This window comes from Eutrigla gurnardus (genome assembly GCF_963514095.1).
Source record: "Eutrigla gurnardus genome assembly, chromosome: 4".
In the NCBI taxonomy this organism is placed as follows: domain Eukaryota; kingdom Metazoa; phylum Chordata; class Actinopteri; order Perciformes; family Triglidae; genus Eutrigla; species Eutrigla gurnardus.
In genome coordinates, this window is record NC_139918.1 from 10,591,424 (window position 1) to 10,616,584 (window position 25,161).

The 25,161-nt window shown below is 43.8% G+C and overlaps 2 protein-coding genes across 2 annotated transcripts in view; one reads left to right on the plus strand and one right to left on the minus strand.

Annotated features, from left to right (window-relative positions):
* Window positions 1-25,161, plus strand: part of basp1 (brain abundant, membrane attached signal protein 1) — a 360,963-nt gene that overhangs the window by 173,819 nt on the left and 161,983 nt on the right. The gene's annotated exons all lie outside the window — the stretch shown is intronic.
* Window positions 1-25,161, minus strand: part of myo10 (myosin X) — a 123,161-nt gene that overhangs the window by 5,924 nt on the left and 92,076 nt on the right. The window contains exons 20-35 of the mRNA XM_084008800.1: window positions 18,252-18,376; window positions 17,524-17,638; window positions 11,172-11,278; window positions 10,847-11,077; window positions 10,333-10,372; window positions 8,683-9,636; window positions 8,319-8,439; window positions 7,337-7,580; window positions 6,583-6,678; window positions 5,297-5,390; window positions 4,135-4,190; window positions 3,496-3,638; window positions 2,776-2,967; window positions 2,459-2,616; window positions 1,479-1,602; window positions 138-435 (exon numbers count right to left, since the gene is read on the minus strand). Of these exons, the coding sequence (XP_083864926.1) occupies window positions 138-435; window positions 1,479-1,602; window positions 2,459-2,616; window positions 2,776-2,967; window positions 3,496-3,638; window positions 4,135-4,190; window positions 5,297-5,390; window positions 6,583-6,678; window positions 7,337-7,580; window positions 8,319-8,439; window positions 8,683-9,636; window positions 10,333-10,372; window positions 10,847-11,077; window positions 11,172-11,278; window positions 17,524-17,638; window positions 18,252-18,376 (3,098 nt within the window). The remainder of the gene's footprint in view (window positions 1-137; window positions 436-1,478; window positions 1,603-2,458; window positions 2,617-2,775; window positions 2,968-3,495; window positions 3,639-4,134; window positions 4,191-5,296; window positions 5,391-6,582; window positions 6,679-7,336; window positions 7,581-8,318; window positions 8,440-8,682; window positions 9,637-10,332; window positions 10,373-10,846; window positions 11,078-11,171; window positions 11,279-17,523; window positions 17,639-18,251; window positions 18,377-25,161) is intronic.

The window sequence follows — 25,161 nt, forward strand, 5'->3', positions numbered from 1 at the left end:
CGTCGACAACGATTGGTCAATATAAGAGCTAACACCAACATTCTGTCATCAACAATCTGTCGATGAATCTATAAAGAAACGCTTTCATTACATCCCCTAAAACCTGTTTCCATCCATCTCTGTAAACATGCCAATACCTCTTCAGGTGGAACTTGAGGTATCTGAGGATGCTCCTGGTTGGGATGAAGGTGCAGGACATGCAGGCCAGGATCTTCCAGCTGCAGAGGTTCCCAGGGCTGCCGGGCTGCGGCGGCCGCACCGTCTGCTTGACCAGCTGGCAGTAGAGTTCGTCCCGCAGCGGTTTGAGCTCCTGGCCGGTCTGTAGGATGCCCTGGATGATGGGAACCGGGTCGGCCACGCCCTCCAGGTGCTGCAGAGAGCTGAACACTTTGAGGGCTTCGTACTGCAGCGTTGTGTAGCTTCTGTTTCTGAGAGCTGAGGAGCAGAGGGAAGAGGTTAGCGATGTGATGGATGGTCTGGGATCATGTAGCTCCTTATAGTACTTCACTGTGTCTGTGGTCAGCAATGGGACTTGACTCACACCAAGGTAAGTAATGCTAGCTTCTCTTATTTTTTGAAGCCTCACCCATGCAGCTTGAAGGAGAGGCCACCACCAAACTCCCTTTAAAAAGCTGTCAATCTAACTTTGCCTTCCTGGTGGCAAAAATATGTACCCTGTTAAAACATTTAACAACCTTGCTGTTTATAGTTAATTCTGCATTTAAATCAATACATACAAGTTTCCAAAAATCCATCTTTTCTATCTTTAAAATGAAACTCATGCGCCTTGAGAATAACAACATTTGTTATACTACAGAACAACACAAACATTGGCAATTTCTCTAATTCATTTAAACAAATGCTGGTAAATAGGTGCATCCATATTCACGTGTGTGCCCAAAGACTATGGAAGGCAGTGGGCAAATGGATGTAAAGCAACTGAAAGGATCACAGTGAGCTGAGTCAAACCTAACCCTCCCTCCATCGCATAACGGAGAAACAGGGATTATGTAATAATACAATAAAGCAATGATGTGATAAACATTTAAATTCCTGAATCTAAAATGTTTGCCATAAAGAAGACCTATTGTGCTGTTTTTCTGGCTCATGCTTGTCTTTCAGGTTAAAGCAACCAGAACTCCTGCTCCTGCCCCTCCCTCCCAAAAAGCCCAACCAAATGCATTTGAATCAGTTCAGAGTTTCTGTGAGGGACAGTAACTCCCTTTGGACGTGGACTTTAGGCTTCGACACTCATTTTACATGAACAAAAAACGGTATATAACAAACTAATGGAAAGGGAAGAAGCCGAAAAGCACAATAGGTCCTCTTTAAATGATAAAACAAATGGTGCTACATAACATGCTGACAAAGAAAATAAATGTCAGAAACGTATTTTCTTATAGTAAAACAGCTTCAGACTGGACTGATGTGCTGATATCTCAGTCCTCCCTGTTTTTGTCTCCGTCTGTGTGACTCACCGGTGAGGTGGATTTCTCCGTAGGGCAGCGGCAGCAGCGGTGAGTGTAGCGGATGGTGGCTGAAGCGAAGGATGGGGTTCCTCTTGAAGATCTGCTCCACCACCTCCGAGTTCAGACAGTTCTCCTGCAGAGAGCAGAGGAGTCTGACTTCAATTGTCTGATTATCTGAGCGTCTACTGGGGTGAAGGTGAAAACGAGGCCTGCCGTGTTTGCTTCAGTGCAGTCTGACTTTGAACTCAGGAGTGTGTTCATCAATGTAGCAAAGTCAACCAAATCTGAATGATGGTTGCTACAGTCACAATTTACATCCGTTGCTGTGTGAAGTTTGCATGTAGCTCCAGTTTCCTCTCAGTCTAAGCGCATCCATGCCTTTTCAATGAGAGACTGTTATGTTCCTGTGTGTCCTGCCCACCTAGTAATGTTGTATGATGTAATGTCCTGTTTTGTTTGTTTTATCTGGAACTTGAGTCTGCAATCAAAGTTAACATATCCTCTCTCAACCCTTCACATAAAAAGGGATGGTGAGATAATCCCAAACTATTTTCTTTGCTCAATTGTGCCTAAAAAGTGCCTATTTTATTGATTTAATTTACCTTTATTTAACCAGGAAGTCCCAGTGAGATCAAACATCTCTTATACCTGGCCAAGGTAGCAGCCATACGTATGAACTATATAAAACACGTACATGATATACAAATGAACATTAAAACAGTGACAGCTATTCAAGCACAATAGCCTCTCAAATAAAACAATGACATTCCTCCCTTACTGCATTCTTCACTTAGAATCATTAATACATATGCATGTTAAATCATCAATCAAATGTTAAAACATTTTTTTTTATCCTTTCCCCTTCTGGTGCGATATTTAGCCGCACTTCACTGATTTTTGGTCGCATGTGCACCCTAAATGGTCACTCTGGAGCCCTGGCTTCCTCAATAACGCTCCATCTTCACAGCTTCACACAAACAGTTCCCTACCTTGATGTCCTGGATGAGCTGCTGGGTGGGCGTGTCGATGGGAGCTTTGGTGTCGATGACGTTCTGGATGGAGTTGGCCCAACGTGTGGCCTCATTCAGCAGCTTGCAGTAGAGACGGTAGGAGTGTTTACGGCCGTACACGATCACGTTCCAGTAGCCTGTCAGGAGGACAGCAAGAAGAGCCAGGAGAGGTTTAGTCATGATAAATGACATGGCAACTGTTTCCATGTCCTGTTACGACATGCTCGTGGCTTAAAAGGTAGTTTCAACTTAATTCCTCCATGAATAAAGTGAGTATTATTATGTCCTTTCCTTACCGGTGTCTTTGAAGACCTTTTCATCCGGCTGAACCACTGAGCAAAGGCTGTTCAGCACCAGCGTTCCCAGCTTGAGGGCGTTACGTTCTGAGCTCTTATAGTAGTCCAGGGAATTGTGGGTAAGCAGGAACCAGCGCTTCTTCAGCTTCAGCGAGGCTTTTGTACTGTTCTTCAGCTCTTTGTGCAACCAGCCTGGTGGATATAAAGGAATCAGACACTAGTGTTGCTAGAATTGAGTGTCATGACACTGCAGTAACAATGAAAACCCCTGTTGGGAAACCCCATAAATGCAGTCCATCCTCACCAATTTCCCCTAAATGTTGAATGTGCAAATTATTGTGCAATAATCCTGCAAAATCCGTAAAATAAGCTAGTTATTTTTTTTCCATTTAAGCCTAATTACCTCAACATTATCATTCAAGTTTGAGTTGTTTGAAATGCTTTTTATATCATAAAGATTCTTCAAATGTTGATGGAATTGGTTCAAGTAGCACATATGGATACACTTCTACATAAACTGATCATTACTTATCCTATATTTGAGGATACATTTAAGTCACCAGCTTCCACATCAAACAGATGCTCCTCTAATGTTGTTCACATCTGTGAATTGTCGCTCTGCTGCTGTAAAAGTGATCCATTTTTCTGCCTATAATGCATTGGGACTTTTTCCTCAAAAGGCACGAGGAGTGAAAGGACGTCGAGTGATTGCGTTGTCACCTCGGATGATGAACTCCTGGCCATCGACGCGGGTGTCTCCTTTGGAGCGCTGCAGCAGAGTGATCCAGTGGTGCATCTCTTCGGGCGTGTCGGCGTTGCAGTGCAGCACGCGGTTCGCAGTGATCATGACGAAGGAGTTTGGCCTGTGATGGTTCAGATTTGCAGTTAATGATCAGATCGAACATGATTTTCATGTCATACAACACAGATTTGTAGTCTGGTATGTCATAAAACCCTGTGGCTGAGTAAGAATGTAAGTAAGTCAGTGATGAAAGTTGCCCCATTGGTCAGTCGAGTGATGTAGGCCTACGATGTCACCAAGGTGCTTATCTGAGCCTGAAAGCTAAAACCCCCACAGCAGCTGTAGCACTAATGTTAGCATGCCTGCATTAGCAATTGAAATAAAGAAAATGTTGAAGTTGAGTAGTTTAGACTTTTTTACAGCAGGTTGACTCTGCAGACGACATATGCCACAAACGAGACCAACAAAGAAAACCTACATGAGCTGTTAGGGCTTTGAGGGATATCAGGCCCAATTAAACCTCTTTATGTAACACTTCCTGCTTCCTCCACTTTGCTGTCGTGTGTGAAACAGAGTGTGTTCAGAGGCGTGGTGTGATGTTTGATGCAAGTCCTCACCTCTCTGGATTATCTGAGGCACAAACCGAATCGATCATCCCGACATCCAACGTGCCCTGAAGAGACGGGGAGAGACGGGGATCAGTGACGGGGATCAGCGTTTGGATAACGAGTTTGACCTTATTGTGCCCCGTGGAAACCAATTATCTCAAGTACACACACACACACACACACACACACACACACACACACACACACACACACGCTATGGCGTCAGAATCGTTTCATATTACTTGCGCAACTATCAACTGAACGCGTCACACCCGCGTGCTTTGACGCCTGTGCAGCACACAGCGCCTGACGTGTAATGTAGTTTCCTCATTGACTTATAATGGTGACGCGTTCACGCGCACGTTCACGCGTGATGGCTGCTGCACGCCTGTGATCACATTACGCGGAGTAACTACGCGTAACATTCATGCGTTTTTTAGCGAACGCACGCATTAACGCTCGCATGAAGATAATTTAACATTTTTGTCAGGCGCTCACATGTACGCGGAAACGACGTGCGCAGACTCTGTCACACGTAACAAGAAGCGGCGTACATATGAAGCAGCGTGCGCACGTCTGTCTCTCACTGTTTGACAAATGTTGTTACGCGTTCACACGCACGTGCAGTCGCAGATTCTGATGCTGCGCGGCCGGAATTGATCTGCTGTGCGCAACTACTCCGCGTAACATAAGCGTGTAATGTAGTTGCCTCCCCTGGTTGACTGAAATGAACAGGCCAACTACATTACGCGTTCAAGTTACGCGGAGTAGGTGCGAACAGCAGATCAATTCCGGCCGCGCAGCATCAGAATCTGCGACCGCACGTGCGTGTGAACGCGTAACAACATTTGTCAAACAGTGACAGACAGACGTGCGCACGCTGCTTCATATGTACGCAGCTTCTTGTTACGCGTGACATACAACCTGCGCACGACAACGCACGCACGCACGCACGCACGCACGCATAACAAAGTAACCATGCGTTCACACACACGCTGCTGCGCGTCTTTCTAAGTGTTTTGACATCGATTTACCTTCATACACACGCACACACGCACACACACACACACACACACACACACACACACACACACACACACACACACACAGGCCCTTAGCTTACAGGCATACTGTGATACAACTCCATTTCCCACAGTGCAACAGGACTCACCACAGCATTCTGGGGGTTGGCCTGCTCATCATGCATCTCTCTGATCTCCTGTTCTGTAGAGGTGTGGACCTGACTCAGCACGCTGAACCATTGACTGTAACCATGGAAACGACGACATCATCATCATCATCAAGACATCTCATACATTTTGGAACCATTTGGTTGAAGTTCTTTCACTAAGTGGGATATTATTGTGTCGAGATTAAACAGAGAAACAGAAACATTTCCTGTGTTAGTGGACAGAGTATTATATATATTTGAAGCCTTATGTACTTGTTTACTTTACTTGTTTCGACACTTACATGTCACACTTAAAAACATTGAATTTAGCACACAAGAGGAGTATTTTGTTTCTCAGATGTATAACACGTTTCATTGGATGAAACAGACTTTTGTCTGGTGGAGAAATTCAACTGTAAGGGCTTGTGTCCACAAAGAGCTTTTTCCCCTGGTGGACGCAGGGAGCTGGGGAGCACTTCATTGTTGTAAATGTTTCCATGACAACATAGATCCACGCTTAACAAATTCACACTCTAGCAACATTCGCTGTCCGCCCGGCCGATCTGTTCCCACTATGGGCTTTTCTTTGTTCTGATCGTTTCTGTCTGACCCTAAACAAGCTCCTCCTCCGTCCTCCTACAGTGACGTCACCACGGCTTTCTGTGGAGCGGCCGCACAAGAACGGCGTCGCTCTCAGAAAAAAGCTGGGTGCAACACTTTGTCTTGAGACGGCCGCATTCCCTCTCTGCTCATTGACAATAATTGATAGAAATGCACTCGTGCTCGGAGAGAGGTAGACACAGGACCTAAGATATTACCTTTTTGGAGTTATGCATCCTTATTACTGTCATGTTTGTCAGTATACTGTACAGTAAATAACGTGTGTGTGCATGTGTGTTTAATGGAGCTGATGTTGGCTCACAGAGAGAGAGAGAGAGAGAGAGAGAGAGAGAGACTTGTACTGTAAACCTGCTGCCAACACACAGCCACACACAGCCACACACACACACACACACACACACACACACACATACACACACACACACACACACACACACACACACACACACACACACACACACACACTCTTCATCTTCCTGCCAGGGCTAGGACCAGGTATATGGACAAAGTAAACTGCCCCTTTGAGAGGAAATCAATGTGTTGTCAGGGGCAACCGGCACACCGACCCCATAGCAACAATACCTCCTTCTCATGATGGAGGTATATAAAACTAAATAAATTGCTACGAGGAGTAGCTTTATTTTTGCAACAAACACACTCTTTACCTGGCATCCTCGGCAGACTCGGCAATCAGGTGGTAGGTCCTCTCTGGCATCACGATGTCGATTCCATTCTCCTTACCAGTGTTGTCAATGATTTCTCTGTAGATCACAAGAAACAACAATAATAAACAAAATGTCATCAAACTTTCAGTGTAATATGCCATACAACAAATTGTACTGGAGCTCATCATAAAATGTAAATTTATAATATGCTATACTAAACATTGAAGCAAATCTGTCATAGTATACTATGCCATAAAAATACCCTAGTATAGTATGTTATAAAACAAAATGTAGCATAGCATGCAACAAATATATATAATATATCACAGTACAGCATGCCATAAAAAGTCAGAGATGCCATAGCATAGTATGCTATAGAAAATGTCATGACAAAAGTCATACTATAGCATGCCATTAAAATTGGTGTATAAATACATAAATCATGGTATAGTATGTAATAGAAAGTCATAGTTTGCATAACAAAATCACAGTATGGTATGTCATTAAAAAGGTGTAAAAAAAGTAATAGTATAATATGTCATAATACAATTTAATAATCTAGCACACCGTAATAATACTAATATTATAAAAAAGGCTATGTCATAAAAACACATGAATAAAGTATGTCCTAAATATATATGCAACAATGGAAATAAGCTTTTCCAACACCTGATTACAATCCCTGCCGTTATTGTACCAGTGTTTGTGGATAATTTATACAAAGGTTTTTTCAGGTAGTGTAATTCGTCCTCACTTGGCATTATGCATCTCCAGCACCCCCTTCAGTTTTTCCTCGCCGTCGTTCTCAAAATACATGAGCTTGCTCTGCCGCAGCACGAACCAGCGGCGCTTCCAGTTGCGGCGGGACAGCGTGGACGAGCCCCCTCCCTTCTTGTGGAGCCAGCCCTGCTTCAGAGCCTCCTGCTTGGCCCGAAACCACAGGAAGGTCTCGTCCTTCAGGACGCACCAGCGCCGCTTCCACGTGTTCATCAGGCCGCCTGGTGGAGGAGAAGGTGACGCTTTTACTCACGGCGGGGACACAGGGACGGAAGCTATCACATGACATTTGATGCATTCAATAGAACTTAATGGAAGAAAAATCGTCCTCCAACCATTTAAAAAAAAAAAACATAGCAGCTCTCAGACTTCAACAAGATCGGTGACCATGGATGTTTCTCTAGTTTCAGTGTTAAAGTTCTCAAGGAAAGTCAAACTAACACCCCTCTACTACAGACGGTCATTTCTTACATTTTCTCAAAGTAGTGCCATGCTGCAGTCGCCGACGTGGAAATCCGACTTTTCCGTGTCTCGGCCAAGATTTATTGAGTTTGCCAAGATAACCATACCTGACGTTGGAACATTTTTGACTTTATGTAGTATTGTATTTAGTGTCTGTGAAACCTGCTGTAACACGCTTGTAGCTGCCATCTCCATTTCTGTTCATTTCTGCTTCTTTGTGAGCATGCTAGCCTCCTCCCGTCTCTGTTATCAGGGCTCCCGAAGGATCCTAAAAATGTCTATTCCCCATAGGATTCTCTAGTTGTTGTATTCAAACTGCTTGTCTTCACTAATGGCGTAGTCATTAATGTAGCTCCTCCGTAGAGTTGCCATAAAAACATCCGTTTGCTGCCGGTGTCCATGTGAGCAAATGCACAGGACGTGAAGTCGGGAATACCGACTCAGAATGTATCGACTTGCCACGGATTGCAGCCCGACTGCTGTAATGAAGGAGGTACCTTTGATGTAGAGGAAGCTGTGGAAGTATGGGAGCGTGACGCAGCTGTAGACGGAGTCCCGCCGGTACGACAGCTCGTCATCGGTGTCCAACCTGTCAAAGTCGTCCTCGCTGTCCTCAAACTGGAAGAAAACCACCAGGAGTGAGACGTTGAAGACGCACAAGTAAGCAAAACGAAATGTATTCACTGTTAGATGTGGAATACTTTCAGCAGTTGGGATCAAAAAGACAATGTGAAGCAGAGACACATTTTTACATCGAGTTAAAATGATTTTCCCACTAATGGAAAAGTAATAAATGTTGACAACGGTGTAGCTGTAAACGCTCTTCTAACAGTGACTTCTAGAACCTGAGACCCGACTCACCGAGGACTGAGCCCCCTCCGAGCTGAAGCGGTACGCCCCTGAGCTGTTGTAGGTGCCCACTGAGCCGCGGTAGTCAGGAGACCACTGGCCGCTGCGAGGGTTGGAGAAGGCCACACTGCCACTTGAAAGGATGGCGCCCTCATCGTAGTCATCCTGGTCATAGTCCGAATCCTCGTCTGGCGGGATGAGCTCCACCAGGTCATCGGACTGAGCCTCGGACGAAGCCTTGGGGTGGCTGTAGGTGGAGTCCCCGCTGGATGAGGCACTGTGGCAGACGGGGGGCACCGGCGGTAAAGGCAACGGCTGGTGAAGCAGCGTGGTCGGCGGCAGCGGCGGGGTCATGCCATCGTTGGCGTACGGGTCTTCTTCAGACGAGTCGTCGCTCGTCCGGATCCCGCTGGTGCGCTGGCCGTCTGAGTGGCCGTGCTCGCTCGGGTTGGGTGAGTCTTTGAAGGCCTCGTCATCAGCCCCGAACCCTTCGTCCACCTCCTCCTCGTCACTGCCTCTCCTCCGTCCGCTCTCTTTCTCCTTCTCCTCCCCTTCGCCGACTCCTAAGGAGCTCTCGATGTTCCTCACGCACTCGTCGATCTCGTCGAAGTTGAGCGAGTCGAGGAACTGCTGCGCCGCCTTGCAGGCCTCGTCCTCCAGGCGCCTGAGCTCCTGGTCACGGAGAAGCTGCAGGCGGTTCAGGGAGGCTTCGGTCAGGGAGAGCTCCTGACGCTCCTTCTGCCTCTGCAGCGACTGGATCTCACGCTCGAGTCGCAGGATCTCCTCCACCTGAGAGGCCTCGTGAGGGCGGATGGCCTCGTCCTGTTCAGACGCCTCATCCTGGGCCTCTGCTGCCTCCAGCTCCTCCAGGCCGCCCGGCGATGCAGCAGCTGCTGCTGCTGGTTGAGACACTGAGGCCAACTCCTCGGCCTGATGAAGCTCTTCCAGTCTTCTGGCTTCTGCAACCTGAGGACGCACGGAAATATATTTATTGGAATGTGGTGTTTCCACTTACATTTTTGTTTATGGTTCTTGTGGTTTTCAGGCAAACTACTTCCTTACACTTGTAAAATGTCAATATTTCTATTTCCTATTTCTCAAAACAAATATAAATGAAATAATAGATACATTAAACTGTCTTATGGATGTCATTTTTCACAATTCCATTACAGCAATTGCCTCTTTTTTTCAGATTACCTAGACTCATCTCTACAAAGTTACCGAAACTTAATTCACACTGGAAATACTGTAATTAGAATTATAATCCAACGGCACTTGAACAATACTATTATGTTTTTTAATTTTAAGAAAAACGCAACTTTTTGGGGCCAAAAAATTCTAATAATTCTCAAAAATGGCCAAATGCTTTTTGGATCCAGTCCAGCACGACAATAAAAAACAACAACTAAAGACATATTGAAGGAACATAAGATATCATAGTTAATAGTGACCTGCGTGAGAAATATAGTAATAAATTAACTTGTGCTGCCTGTCTGCCTACATGATAAAGATGTTAAACCAATTACAAAATAATAAGAAAAACGTGTCTCACCGACTGAAATCTAATTAAATAGAAGGAGTTATTGGAATAGGCCTAGAGAAACTAGACTCCTCTGCAAAAAAATCACGAGTTCATTTCGTAAATAATCAGCTTCATCTTACCTCTCTGGCGTGTCTCTCAGCCTCCAGCCTCTGTCTCTCCCTGCAGAGACACAGACAGACAGTCAGACATACAGTCAGACAGACAGACAGACATCAGCTGACTGAAACTGACAGCAAGAGATAAGATTGACCAAAAACACAAGTAATTACATTTCCCGTCTCATCATGGTTTTAAAATCCCATCAAACCCATCTAGAATACAGATTGTGAAGGTCAGCCAGGAAGTACACGTCATCTATCCAACATATATACAGTATACAACAACAGTATATGTTATATTACGTTATGATGTTGAAAACACTATATTGAGGATTTTTGGTCAATAATCATTTTGAGATTACTGTAGATTTAACATAACATGATATTAAATATGAATTTGGACCACTGTATTCATTGTGGTTAAAGCTGCTCATTCTAACTCCACACTTTCACACTTATTGTTATTGTTATGTTATGAGAGCAGCAAATGGTCAAATTTATTTACAAGAATTCAGACTTAAGTTGACTGGCCCACCTCTCCATAATCGCCTCCTCCTCCATCCTCCTGCAGCGCTCCTCCTCCTCCTCCTTCCTCTTCCTCTCCTCCAGCTGCTGGCTGTAGGCCCGGCGGGCCAGCTGGCCTCGCAGACGTTTCTGGAAGGTGAGCGCCGCCCAGCGGAGGAGCAGGAACTTCCTCCTCCAGTAAAACGCCCGGTAGTTCTTCTGAATGACCACAATGCACTGCAGGAGCTTCCTGTACTGCTTCCTGTGTGTGGGACAGCATCGACGCGATCAGTTAAATAACTTTAGGTCTGTACCAACGTCAAAACTCTTTCTAAGATGGACATGTTGAGTCGTACCGGGCCATGTAGCCCATGACGTGGGCCTGGATGGTCATGGCCGCCTTCAGCACCTCCATCTCCCTCTGCTTCTCCAGACGATGCTCCAGAGGCTCCCGGAGAAACACCTGAGACGGGAGGAGGACGGAGGGAGAGAGGGAGGGAGGAAGAGGAGGGACACGAAGAGGAAAGAGACAGAGTCATTATTTATTATTCCATCCACTTCAGTCAGATATTAATATTCAAGCTCTGCAAATATTCACTTTTCCCCGATAGAACGATTTACGAGAACTCTTTTCTTCTTTTGTCAAAATGCTGATCAGTTGAGTTGTTTGCTTTGAGCTGAGATGAAGGTTTACATGGATGTTTATGAGTTGATATTTAACATCGGTGATTGTCAAGCCAATTTCTTATTTCTACAACATTTCTACAACTTATGATTCTGGTCATTAACAGTTAATGCATTGATGTTTCGAGGATGAATGTCACAAAGTTGTTAAAAATTCAAAATGCATGAATCCTTACTGAAAACCAGAGAATTTAAACCGTCAACAAGTAATCGATGAACTGATTTTTTGTGCCAACATTGATCTCAAATATCGTAACTTTTCAGAGAGACGGTCTTTTCCTGATGCCGTGTGTTGGAGTCATCTGGTTGAGTTTTAAAAGCAAACAGGTTCGAGGAACGGGACGCGTGTGACGCCTCATACAGAGATCAGAGATCAAGGTGATACGGTGTTTGTGATCCACATGCAGGGTATAAGATTACAGTCAAACTTGTCTTTTTGAACCATTTTTCATGTTTTCTTCACACATTTAAAACTTGTTTGTAGCATGTGCATTTTAATATGAAAATTTTATAAATGTATTAGATACTTTTGATGACACGTCCTGATGTACTGAACAGGCACGATGAGAAATAGAGACAGCTGCGTGAAATTAAAATAGTAAACTCATGGATCACAGAGTTCTCCCAGTCTCTGCTCAACACAACCATTACACACACTTTATTACACACAGTATGAATTCAAAAGTGAGCCCAATTGGAAAGACACAGTCCCTCCTTATCCTACAACATCACCATTTAACACACTTTCCCTTAGACAAGAAGAGAGCCGAACAAAGCAGCCGACTTAAATCAAATCCAGATCCTCCTCCTCTCTTTGTTCACGCTGCTAAAAGACCACAGATTACTGCAGCCGGTGAGTTCGGCTACATCTCTCTGTGAAAAGGCCCATGTTACAGGCGCTCGGTGCAGCTGCACGCTATAGGAGCCAAGCTGTCGTCCATTGATAAAGAGCCGGGGCCCACTGAGGGACGCCGGGGGTTAATCCGATTAGGGAGGGAGGAAAATGAGATAGGGGATGTGGTCTCGGGCGACAGAGACGGTGGGGAAATGTCACGGTGCTACGGGGGTACAGATTGCCTTTCTCCTGTTGAATGATGCACCGTGTGTGTGTGTGTGTGTGTGTGTGTGTGTGTGTTGTTGGTTGGCAGAGCGACAGAGAGTTGAATCCTCTGCGGTGAAGCACTAATGAGATTTTCAGGAGGAAATGTAAACCCGCCGGGGTGATTCCGATGTCACTGACAAGCAGGTTAATTAACAAGGAAACAGGCAGCACATGCCCAAGCACACACACACACACACATACATACACACACACACACACACACACACACACACACACACACACACACACACACACACACACACACATACATACACAACCCCCCCGATGTTGGGCCAGGTTGTAGTAGACTTTGCAACAGCATTTAAAGCCGTCACGGCAGATGAACACTCCTCTATTGAAAGGTAAGAAAGGGGAAGTCGTACCCCAGTGGTGGTGGAGGGGCTCAGAGCAGAAGGAACTGTACTGATGTGTAAATATGCATAACTGAGAACAACAGCTCCAAAACTAACAACTCCATACTGTGCAACTAGTTTCCCTTTTTCTTTCCTGATCTCTTCAACAAACACAACCTTTCCACCTTTAATTCCATTTCAGCAGCATTAAGGTCAGAAAAAACCTCCCATCTCGCCAAAGAACGGCGGTCAGCGCCCCTCGGCCTCTGATACCAACGCACTGAGGCCTTCAGGATCTGTGTGCGATCACAGGACCGCTGTTGACATATTCTCACATCAGTCACATCGTTAGTCCTTCATCAAGTTAACGTCAACCATGCTCTAAACTAACTCTACGTCCCAAATGACAAACCTTTTCTTTAAACGTTCAGTACCGCGGCTGCCCTTCATCATTTATGCTGCATGATGTCGGTGTTCATACTTAAAATGCATAACATCCACTGCTTTTGTGGGTTTGTGTGTCAGAGTAGCCAGAAAAACATGCTGGCTTGCATATTGCAAAATGTGACCAGATGCAGTCGGACATCCTGGTATTTTTTTCATGTTGCATTTGACCAACGATGTACAAGAACATACTAAATCTTATTCTGGCACTGTGCATAAATAAATAGAGGAAACGCAAATATCCTCATGTTGCATCATCGGAGGCTGCTTTGATTAGAGGGGGTGAGACTACAACACTAGTTCCTCATGTTTTCAACCCGCCTATAGGGGGCAGCACCCACTGAGACTACTGAGACTACAGACCAATTATAGACCAGGCTACAGACCTATTACAGACCAGTGGTGGGACCCACTGAGACTACAGACCTATTACAGACCAGTGGAGGGACCCACTGAGGCCACAGACCTATTACAGACCAGTGGTGGGACCCACTGAGTCTACAGACCTGTTACAGACCAGTGGTGGGACTTCACTGAGACTACAGACCAATTACAGACCAGTGGTGGGACCCACTGAGACTACAGACCTGTTACAGACCAGTGGTGGGACCCACTGAGACTACAGACCTATTACAGACCAGTGGTGGGACCCACTGAGTCTACAGACCTGTTACAGACCAGTGGTGGGACTTCACTGAGACTACAGACCAATTACAGACCAGTGGTGGGACCCACTGAGACTACAGACCTGTTACAGACCAGTGGTGGGACCTCACTTGCAGAAACTAAAAGCAGAATCTGCCATCTTGCTTGGAAGTTTACACCTGCGGAGCTGTGCATTGTGGGAGTTGTTGTCTTCCATCAACATGCGGCAAAAAGTTATTGTCTCTCGCCTCTACATAGCATGACCCACTAACACCCCCCCCCCCAAAAAAAAAATCCCCTTACCTATAGCACTCTGATCGTAGCACTGTTGCTCTTGAACTACTAGTTTACTCAGATGAGGACCTAACACTTGTTCTATTTTTAGCTCTTACTTTATCAGCAATGATACGTTGTGGTTTCCTTGTTTCCTTCTTTTGACAAATGTACTTATTGTAAGTCGCTTTGGACAAAAGCATCTGCTAAATGACCTAAATGTAAATGTAAATGTCTTTTCTCGGTCAAGAAGGCACCAAATTTGAAATGTCCCACGAGCTGCTCGAGACTGATCCCAAACTGACACTAGCGTGGAAACTAGACAGAGTAAGAGGCGTTAGTAGACAAAGTGTTACTATTTCAAGAGTTGAGAGTAACAACGTGTTGGTCCGGCAATATCATACATATTACCTATCAGCACATTGGCCGTTTCAGCTATTTTCCTCTGATCCTTCATGTTTTTATGGAATCCCATCAGATCGAAATATTAGACTGTCATTTGTTTTACACTTCCCCAAGAAATCCAGCCTGTTAAAACCCATTATAGAACATTGTTCTGTGGGTTTGGATATGTTTAGCTACACACATATAAACACACACACACACACACACACATACAAGTGTACTTACAAAACCACACATAGCATAGAAAGGTTAGGCCTTTGTGAGTCCCCACAATGTGTGATAAGATTTATGTCCCCATGACGTGAACACAGTAAACACAAACACACACACACCCTCACGTAATTAAACAACTTCCAACATGAATCACACGTGCTCAGAGAGGGCGGCCTTGTGTACGGCTGCACACATTTGCATCCCAATGAATTGAACAACTAATCCTCTTTAATCATTACTATGCTAATTAAAGCAACAAAGGCCATGCTAAGCCTCGCCACACTTTTGATCCTTGCTGTCGGGGCCTTTAGGGAGCGGCGCTCGCCGTCACAGGTCAGGCCTTTGGAACAGAAGAGAGCAGAACCCTGGGGGAAGCAAGCAGAGCCGCATCACTTCCAGGAAATTAAGTTTGAGGTTGTAAAAAACAAAACAACAAAAAAACGAACTCCCAGACAATAGTCAGGACATGTGCCGGCTGAAAGGGGCTGGAGGCCGGCTCGATGTAAATCTCACTGCGAGAGGCAGCGGGACAAAGTGGACGAATCCCTCTGAGGGACATAGAATTGATTTAACGGTTTGCAGGCAGTCAGTGGTTCAGTCCTGACAGACGAAGGGCTTTCAGGTGGCGTGACACACACCCCGGTTTTCATGTTCTAAAGCAAATTAAAATGCAAACCTTCTCTCAAAAAGTGAATATTTAGAGGATTTTTAACGAAGAGACATAATAAAAATAAGGGTTCTAAATCTGGCAAATGGTGGCATTTCATTTTAGCCTCGTGGCCGTGCTTTTCACAGACACAACTCAGTGTCCTTGTGATTATACAGTTGTTTAATTAAAATGAAGAAGAGGAGGCTTGAATCACTTTCTACAGAGGAAAGATTGCACTTCTTCATCCTTCAAACTCAGAAACCATGAACACACATTCTTGTTATGCGATGCCAACAGCAGGATATGATGGCTATGTGTATTGAATATCAAATCATTATTTGTGCAACATAAGCACATTTTAATGCTTGATGTCAGTCTATATGTCATATATTGTATATTATAACTGTGAGGTTTCATGTTATAATGTTCAACATGTTTATCATGGTTAACACACACACACACACACACACACACTGATGACCATTCATCCGTCCAACCACATGCATCCTCCACTGCTGTCACCTCTCGCTGCATCACACGGTCATGCTGTGATTGTGATCCGTGTCCCCCATCTGTCATTTCCCCACAGCAATCACACACACACACACACACACACACACACACACACACACACACACACACACACACACACACACACACACACTCTGGCAGTAGGTATATTCTTTCTGATCCGGTGTAGTGGAAGCAGAGAGCAGTCGACTGAGGGGATGAAGACTGGATCCAATAACTCTTGGACTCCACGCTTCAGGTGCTCTGGACTTCAATTATTCATGATCTCACACACACACACACACACACACACACACACACACACACACACACGCACACACACAGGTACCTGAGCTCTGGAATGGTTTCGTTGAGCTGGATTTGTAAGACGCGTGAAGCCAAATTAAGCCTTGAGGGGAGCGGAGTGCAGCCAACAAGGATTGGCAAAGCAAGTCTGCATCCAGTCATATGAATGTTAGCAAGGAGAAACGGGATCAACCGGTGTGAGCCAGAGGCAGAACGACATTCAGGAGCTCAGGGTTTGACAGGAAAATGTCAATTATGCTGAAGAGGAGTGAGCCGGGGGGAAATAAAGCACCGCTGAGAGACGGTAAATGCAAATGCAGAGCATGTTAATGTCTGTGGCGTTTCCCAAAGCACGTTCCTCTTTGTGCTTGTCTGTGTTCAGGACTCCTGTCTTTTTTACTCATCATATCAAGCGTCTTACAAGAAAAACTGGGGTTAAGTTGGGCTTCTGTTATGAAAACAAATGCTTGTTTTCTTTTGCTGCAAGGGAAAAAAATTCAAGCAGTGCCTCTCACAGCAATTGATTATGTTGATATTTTATGTTTTAATCATATTTGAAAAAAAACTCTCTTTGTTTGTTTTCTTTAGGCAATTGTAGAATAGAGAATGGTTCTAAGTCGTTCTCGACGTTCTCTATTGAAGCCACAAACTAAAACTGCCATCATGAGGACACTGTGGTTTTGGTGAAAGAGAGACATTTTAAACTACATTCTTTCAGAAGCATGGAGGATTTTTAAAAACAGGATTAAGTAATTATTTCAGCACTGAATGACAATTATATGGTTGATGCCATTTGCTGTCTGTTTTAAGTCAGTTATCTGTTTTGTTATGTCCAGGACCCACTTGGAAGAGAGATTCACAATCTCAATGGGATTGTCTTAGCGAAATAAAGGTTTGATAAAAAATAAAAAATACTAATACCCTAGTAAAACCCTAGCAGACCAGATTTGACTAAATCTAAACTAGTCTGAGCCTGATTATAGTCCACGCATGATAGACGTTAATTTCTCAAAGGTGACATTGATGTGGTCAAACACACTGAAAACATCAAATACAGCAAACAAAGATGACAAAACAACTTGACGTGAGGATGGCTCTGGAAGCAAAGAACACCTGTCGCTCACCTTGGTCTTTCCCAGCTGCCACTCTGCACTGCTGCTGTCGTAGAGGTGCAGCAGCTGAACACAGCTCCCCCTGGGGTCATCCGGCATCATTACACCCCGCATCAACACCTTGTACCTGGACGACAGGTAAGGCAAAGCTTAGAGTCCAGAGCTGTTCTGGAGCGGCAAGGATCCCATTGACATGTTCTTTTTTTCTTTTTTTTCTTTGTAGGTTAATAATGTTCTCGTCTAGACCTCTACAGAATTTGACAGATCTTCTTATTCTAATGCTCAGAACGTTTGGTGCTCTCAACAACATTGTCTCCTACAAAATTAGATTCCCAATTAGATTCCCAATTAGATTCCCATACATTAAATTTCACTCTCAATTAAGTTTTTCAGAGTGAACAGTCACAGTTTGAAACAGTTTGAAACATGTTGTCAATGAACAAACAGACCTCCTCCCTACGCAGTGATGCGGCAAGGGCAAATCCACAACAAAATAAGTTTCCCCTGAAACATGATTCACAAGGTAGTTTAGTTGTGTGGGAATCTTTCGGAGACCATGCTGATCTGTTAACAGACTGATTTATCAGTCTTTTCTGCGAATATTAGAATCAAACACCTGCAGGTTGGATATCTGAAGCTGTCTATATCTGCCACATAGGAATAAAAGATATTATATGTGTTTACGTGGGAGTGATATATGACTGAGATGATGGGCTGTAAGTCTTGGTGTGGAGACAAACCTGGAGCAGAAGTCTTGGAAAGGTCTCCGGATGGGAAAGCCGGTGCGTCGAATCTTGACGGTCTCCAGCATGCCGGAATATCTGAGCTGGTTCAGAACCAACGTCTGGTCGAACTGGTCAGGCATCTAAAAGCAGACGTGATTGGTGGAAATTTAGGCTCAATATGAGGACATGGATACAAACAGCCACATTCACATCTAAAAAGGCAACTATAAGGCCCTAAGGATATTTAAATAATGGTTAAATACATCAAGGGAGAAAAAAAACAAGTCTCATGAACATGACCAATGTTGTCTGTCACTAAAAAAATACTCAAAGCTCTTTATTTTGTCATGTAAAACCACTTGACTATTGTCAAGTCTAATACATGACAATATATCTTTATACTGGCAGCAATGAAAAGTCACATATTTTTAACATAAATGCGGATTTCAAAGGATAAATACTATATAGGATAATACTAAGAAATCTGTAATAACAGGGAACTTAAAACCCACAGGAAAACTTCCATTGATGTTCCTCTGTGATTAAGTCCAGTCAATACAGTCAGCTCCACCCACAATTCTTGTCTACCATTATTGATTATTAATCTAGGACGCCATACATCATGTGATCCTATCATTCAGCTGGATTGGTCGTAGGTGTCATTTTTTCCCCAACTGTGGTGATTGAATTTAGATTCTGACTCTGTTCCTGTTTGAGTGCATGTTTATAGCATTGGAAGTGTTATTATATAGGAAATATAATATACAGTATATAGGAAATGTGATGTAACAGTAAAATTGAACAATTCTGTATCGATTTTTGCATTCTGGGTAGAAAAGAAATAAAAACAGAACACTTGTCAGGTTTTGTGGTGGTGCCACTATGGGCAGAGGAGAGGCAATACAAATGCAACGTAGTATGAATGTATTGTAATGTAGTACAAATGTAACAGAGTATGAATGTCACATAGTAGGAATGTAACCTAGTACTAATGTAACGTAGTATGAATGTATTGTAACGTAGTACAAATGTAACAAAGTAGGAATGTCACGTAGAAGGAATGTCACGTAGTACGAAAGAAAGTGGGACCATATTTAAGCGAGATAAAAGTAATGGAGGTGGAAAATAACCCTGCGGGTTGGAAGTAATGCCGGACGAAATTAGCCCCAAGGTAATAATTCAAGTTCCTACCATTGTGTTACTTTCCTTCTGGTTAAAAGTAATAAGTCAAAGGTCTACCCAAGTCTGACAAGTCACTTTATGAAGTCAAGTTAGCAACAGTTGTTTATTCATGTCTTTCAGACACATGAACTAATGTAAGATGATATTGTACTGAAGTGCAGGTAGTGTACAGTGGCTTTATCTCAGCTTGTTTGATGGAAACAACTGCCTGCTGAGACTGAAGCCTGAACCAGAAATCTATGAACCAAAAGAGGCCAAATAGCTGAATTTTTTTAAACAGCTAATTAAATTCCTTTGAGTCTTGAATCAGTCAAACCACGTCATATGACGCGCCACAGACAGTCACATACATAACACCGCATTCCACTCATTTACAACTTTGAACTCATACGACAGCAGCAGCCAGCAACAAATCAAAACGCTCCAAAAAACACACACTTGGCACTGACATACCATTATGACTTACAGAAGTGCATTCAATGAAAGGCATTTTCCCGGGGACCCCTCTCACCCTGTCACCTCAGTGGGCATAGAATAAGAGGGGGCTTTCATACCCGCTGGTAATGCCCCCTTTATTCAGCGCCCATCTTCCCTGATAGCCCGCTGATGGCCCATTTGAGCTGCTGAGATGAAGGGAGGTCAATTCACCACCAGATCTTGATTGAGTGGATTGAATGGCGCCCTTTAACTGCCTGCAGAGAGCACCTCATTTACATAATGTACATTTGCATACGGCCGCGGTGCCGTAGCGTACAAAGCCGAGCGGTGTCAGGAAGCTGCCCTCTGCCTCCTGCCTTTCTTGGCCGCCTGTGTTCTATCTCTATCATTTCCTCTTTTTGCTCAGATTCTGGCTGCTTGGGATGGCAACAAGCACTCTTTCCGGGAGGCTTGCACAGTCGCCCGGCACACGTGGTAATTACATTTCATTTTCTGTCCTCATTCCAGTCTCTGGAGAAGTTTCACGCTGTGTCAAAGAGCTGCCTCTGTCAATTTGAAAGACAAAGAAAGGTCTGCAACCGAAGAGGCTTTCTAACAGCCACCATATCATGTCGGAAAGGTCCATTTCTATTCATTAGTTCTAAAAGTGACTAAACTTAAGCTGCAAGAAGGTCGAATGAATGGCTCAAACTGACATGAACACAGTCGTTGTACCTCAGGAATTAGGTGTGTAGGTTGGAATACTTAAATTGTGTGGTGGACATCTGCATTATCCATCTCATGTATTTTCTATCAAACGCTTATGGACGCCCCAGATTCATAACAGTTGTGTCTCTTCCTTCCAATGAAAATAAACCTTGATGCAGCATCCAATGAGACTTTAAACAATATTTGTCCAACAGTTTGTTTCAACAGGACAATGCCTCCGTGCAGAAAGACAGCTCCATTGAGGTGTGGAGGAACTTTGACGGGTCTGCTCAAATTCCTAACCCGTGCAACAACGACGGTGAGCCAGACCGTATCACCCGACATCAGGGCTGGACCTCACTGATGCGCTTGTGTCTGAATGGGAGCAAATCCCTGCATCCGGGTTCCACATCTGGTGGAAAGAACCGAAACCAGGAGGCTTAGAGCAACACGGTAATGCCTGAGAATGAAATGAAATGTTGAGTTTTCTATACACTTATGGCCACGTTTTTGGTGCCAACGGTTTTGGAATAAACCAGGCACCAGTCCAACCATCCATCAGCTCGGTTCAACAACAGTAATGCAAATCAGACCATCTCAGGCCTCTACAGGGGCGTCACAACAATAGGCCCGAGGGTAAACTGAGTGTCTTTTTCAGCTCAACTTCCCTGCTAAAAGACTTAGGGCATTGAACAGGACAAAAGGGGGCGTGGTGGTCCGCTCCCAAGGGGGTTGGGAACTGGCGGGGTAATTCACGGAAGACAACCAAACTCAGGATGAGCTGTCCATCATTCACCACCATTTAGAAGGTACAGAGAGGCAGTACGCGGTATGATGCTGAATCTTCAGCACATATTTACACAAGCTAAAGATTCCGCCTAAACCACCCACACCAGAGAATAGGAAGCACGCAAGAAGATTACCAGTAAAATTTAAAATTTCCTTCAATGGGAAATTCTGTAGGAATGGAAAGGATGTCCGCCGTGCCATTCACAGACACTTCACACTTCAAAAAGTACACACAAAATTTATGACACTATCAAAGTTGCCATTTAATCTGAAAATGAGTCTGCAAAATATTCCTGTCATATCTGGGAATGATGGGTGACACAGGTTTACAAAAGCTGAACAATCTTTCCAACTAAAACAATACTGAGCTAATTACTTAAACAACTGAACATCACTTATATTATTTAGCATTATGTTTTCAGTTCTACCACAAAACGTTTCCATGGCTGCTGGCCACTGCCTCTGGCAACTTTTGCACTAGCGAAGTACTTGATCCCACAAATAATCTTGGTAAAATGTCGATACAGAAAATTCATATTAAAGCGACACATTGGGCCATATTTTATCTGACTCTTCTAAGAGTGTAGGACTTCTGGCCACTGCTGTCTGGATCCAGTGGGACCAACTTAACAATTACTGTCATATACGGTTAGAATTACACTTCAGCAGTCCAGAGCGGGAGCAAGAGATAATTGGACGTATTACCCATACAGTATTAAATTACATTCTCATTTCCTCAGGTGACCTTTGGTGCTATTTTTGGTATATTATAATATATTTCTTCTTCTTCTTTTAACCTTTCTTCAGCACCATAATGGGTTTCTGCCTCTGACTAGATTGTAGTTTGATTTGTACTATACAAACACAATGTCCAACAAGCCAAAGCGAGTCTTTCTAACTGCTTCTTCTGTCCGACCAACAGTCCATTATTTGTATTTGGAGATTTTACCTGATGAGTTTCTACATTTTATTGTTCAACCTTTAAAGTTGGACGAGCATCTAGAGCCCAAAGACCTTTGTGTTTCTTTGTTAGAAGTCTTGTTTGCTTCTGGAGCATCCAGGTCTGAATGTGGGAGCCAGCAGGGATTATCAGTCACCGCTCACTCAGGTTCCTTCATTGAGTTTTGGGGAATCCCTGGAACAATGTTTTTACTCATGAAGAACATAAATCCAACCTAAATCCTGACCCCACTGGATTAAGCCTGACCTAGTTTGGAGGAGGTTCTTAAAGGTCTCTCAAAGGAAACCTGCAAAGGTAGTGCTGCTGAGGTGAAAGGCATACATTATGGACGATTAAGTCCATTAGTCCCATAGAAAATTACGTCCGGCTTCTTTCTCGTAATCAATGAAAACAAATGCTGTTAGCAAGGCTAAATGGTTTGCAATGTAACATTTTCTTAAAAAAAAAAGAAGAAGAGAAATTTCAACATGCTTGAGAAAGAGCAGCTACAATCTAGGGATGCAACACCCCCCCCCCCCCCCCCCCATTACCGATTGATCTTGCAATTATTCATTCCATTAATCAATTAGCAATCATTAATTTGTCCAAAAGCAGTGACAAATATTTGATTCTGAATTTCACCGAAGCCCAATGTGACGTTTTACGATGTCTTGTTTTGTCTGTCCAAAAGCTCAAATTACTTTATTCACAATGATAAGAAATCAAAGAAAAGCTCTTAATGTCACAATTGAAATGCTGAGAACAAGTGAGTGTTCAACTTACATAACACAACAGAAGAAAACAAAACACACTGGCTCAAGAGAACACTTCAGAGAATCAAGTGAGAATCAATATGTCCTATCTCACAGTCATTGATTTCAGGGGGTAAAAATGTACGTTTCTTGTTAGAGAGCTTTTTTTTTACACAACAACCATCAGAGAAACTACTATGATTCACTCGATTCCAATCACTATCATGCACTTACAGCGCATACAGACCTGCAGGCTCCTTCTGCGGTCAATGTCTTGTTTTCTCTCTTGAAATTCAACATGGATTGCTTTGGTTCTGAAAGCCTTCGAGTCCAATTAACAAGAAAACAAGCAGGAGACATCGGAGGGACTGTCTGTTCGTCCAGTGCATGGCATTCTAAAAGGACACAGCAGTGTAATGATACTGACGAGAAACAAGCTGTTGCATCTTGTTTTGGTGTTTTTGTTGGATTGGTAGAAATTTGTCACGGTCAGAATGTGGTTTTTCCTGTAATACGCAACTTAATTTTTTAACAGAGAGAATCTACCCAAGAGCACAGACACTTGAAAGCTTTTCCACCTTTGAAACAAACTCAAGCCCCATGGACTGTGAAAGCTGCAGCAGTCCATATATTGATTTATGCTGCTCTTAATTACTGCTGCAGCACTATCGTACCGTTTGATTACTGAGTTTTGGTCCAACATGAATTGGTGTCATTGAAAAACACCTTTATGCTCTTTTAAAACGTTCCTCACCAGATGAAAACTGACTTTTGTGTGCAAGAGTGGAAATCAGACAAAAAAGGAAGAGAAATCTGTGCATCTGTCATATAGCTGAAACCGTTGCATCTCACCTCATTCCACAGCACTTAAACACTTTAAACCCGGTGCAACAAGCGATCGTTGAATGCACCGCTTCCCAAATACAAAAACCAGCGTCAGCTCTCACCGTGCATCGTAGCTCCGAGCTTCTCTTCCTTCAGGGGTTTTCTTTCATATCAGAGACAAAACTGGCAAAAATGACAGAAAACTTCCCAAAGCTGCCGCCTGTCTCTGCGTCTCTCACACACACTGCCACAACAGAGTCAAACAAAGGCTTTCAAACCCACAACTCCACTCCCCCTTTTTGTGTGGAGAGGGAGGGCCGTGGTTGCCATGGCGATGCGTCTCCTGCTGAGGCTAATTTGTGCGGGCCACTTGTAGGGCCTGACAGAGAGAGACCGAGAGAGAGAGAGACAGAGCAGGCTGTTTACATTCAAACGTGACTTTTTGTCTCCGTTCACTGCAGCTAACTGGTCCGATGCACTGGTGGGGCACGCTGCCTCAGACCGGCTGAACTGGGACCCTCGTGAGCCTTTCACTTACCAACTGCAATCTTATCATTTTTAATCATCCGATAATGAGATATTTTCCACAGTTACACCACAATAACGTGAAAAAAGATGTGGATTTACTACCTTAAAGATCAATAAGCTGTCAAGACAGGCCCAGTCCGAATCAATAGACTCTGATCAGTCTCTGTTGTCACTTGTTATCATGGTCCACACACGCACGCACACACACACACACACACACACACACACACACACACACACACACACACACACACACACACACACACACACACACACACACACACACACACATACTGTAATGCTGCCTGCAGAAGGATGGGGTTGCTGTGGTGACGGGCGACCACATTTGATGAGCGTAGATGATGAGGATGACAGCTTTTTATGAGCGAGCAAGTGTGTGTGTGTGTGTGTGTGTGTGTGTGTGTGTGTGCGCATGAATTGAAGTTTTTGTACCGACACAGACACAAAGGAAAAATGCTGTAAAAGCTGCCTGCTTCTCATCTTTTATCCAAACAGAATAAAGAGTGCAAAATACATTTTGGCATTCTCTAATGACTTTATTTACTCTCAACATTAGAATTTTTGCGCTTTTATTTTTCGTCTTTTTGTTTGTGGGTTAAATATTTGCCTTTTTTTTATGGCAAAATGAAAATGCATGTTCCACAGAGAATATGCTGCTTACTGAAGAATATGTGAAATCTGCCTGACAAAAAGGAGATTTCTATTTTTGGTTTGGTTAATATTTGCCAGCAATTATGTTTGGTTCTTTGTATGTGTTCTAATT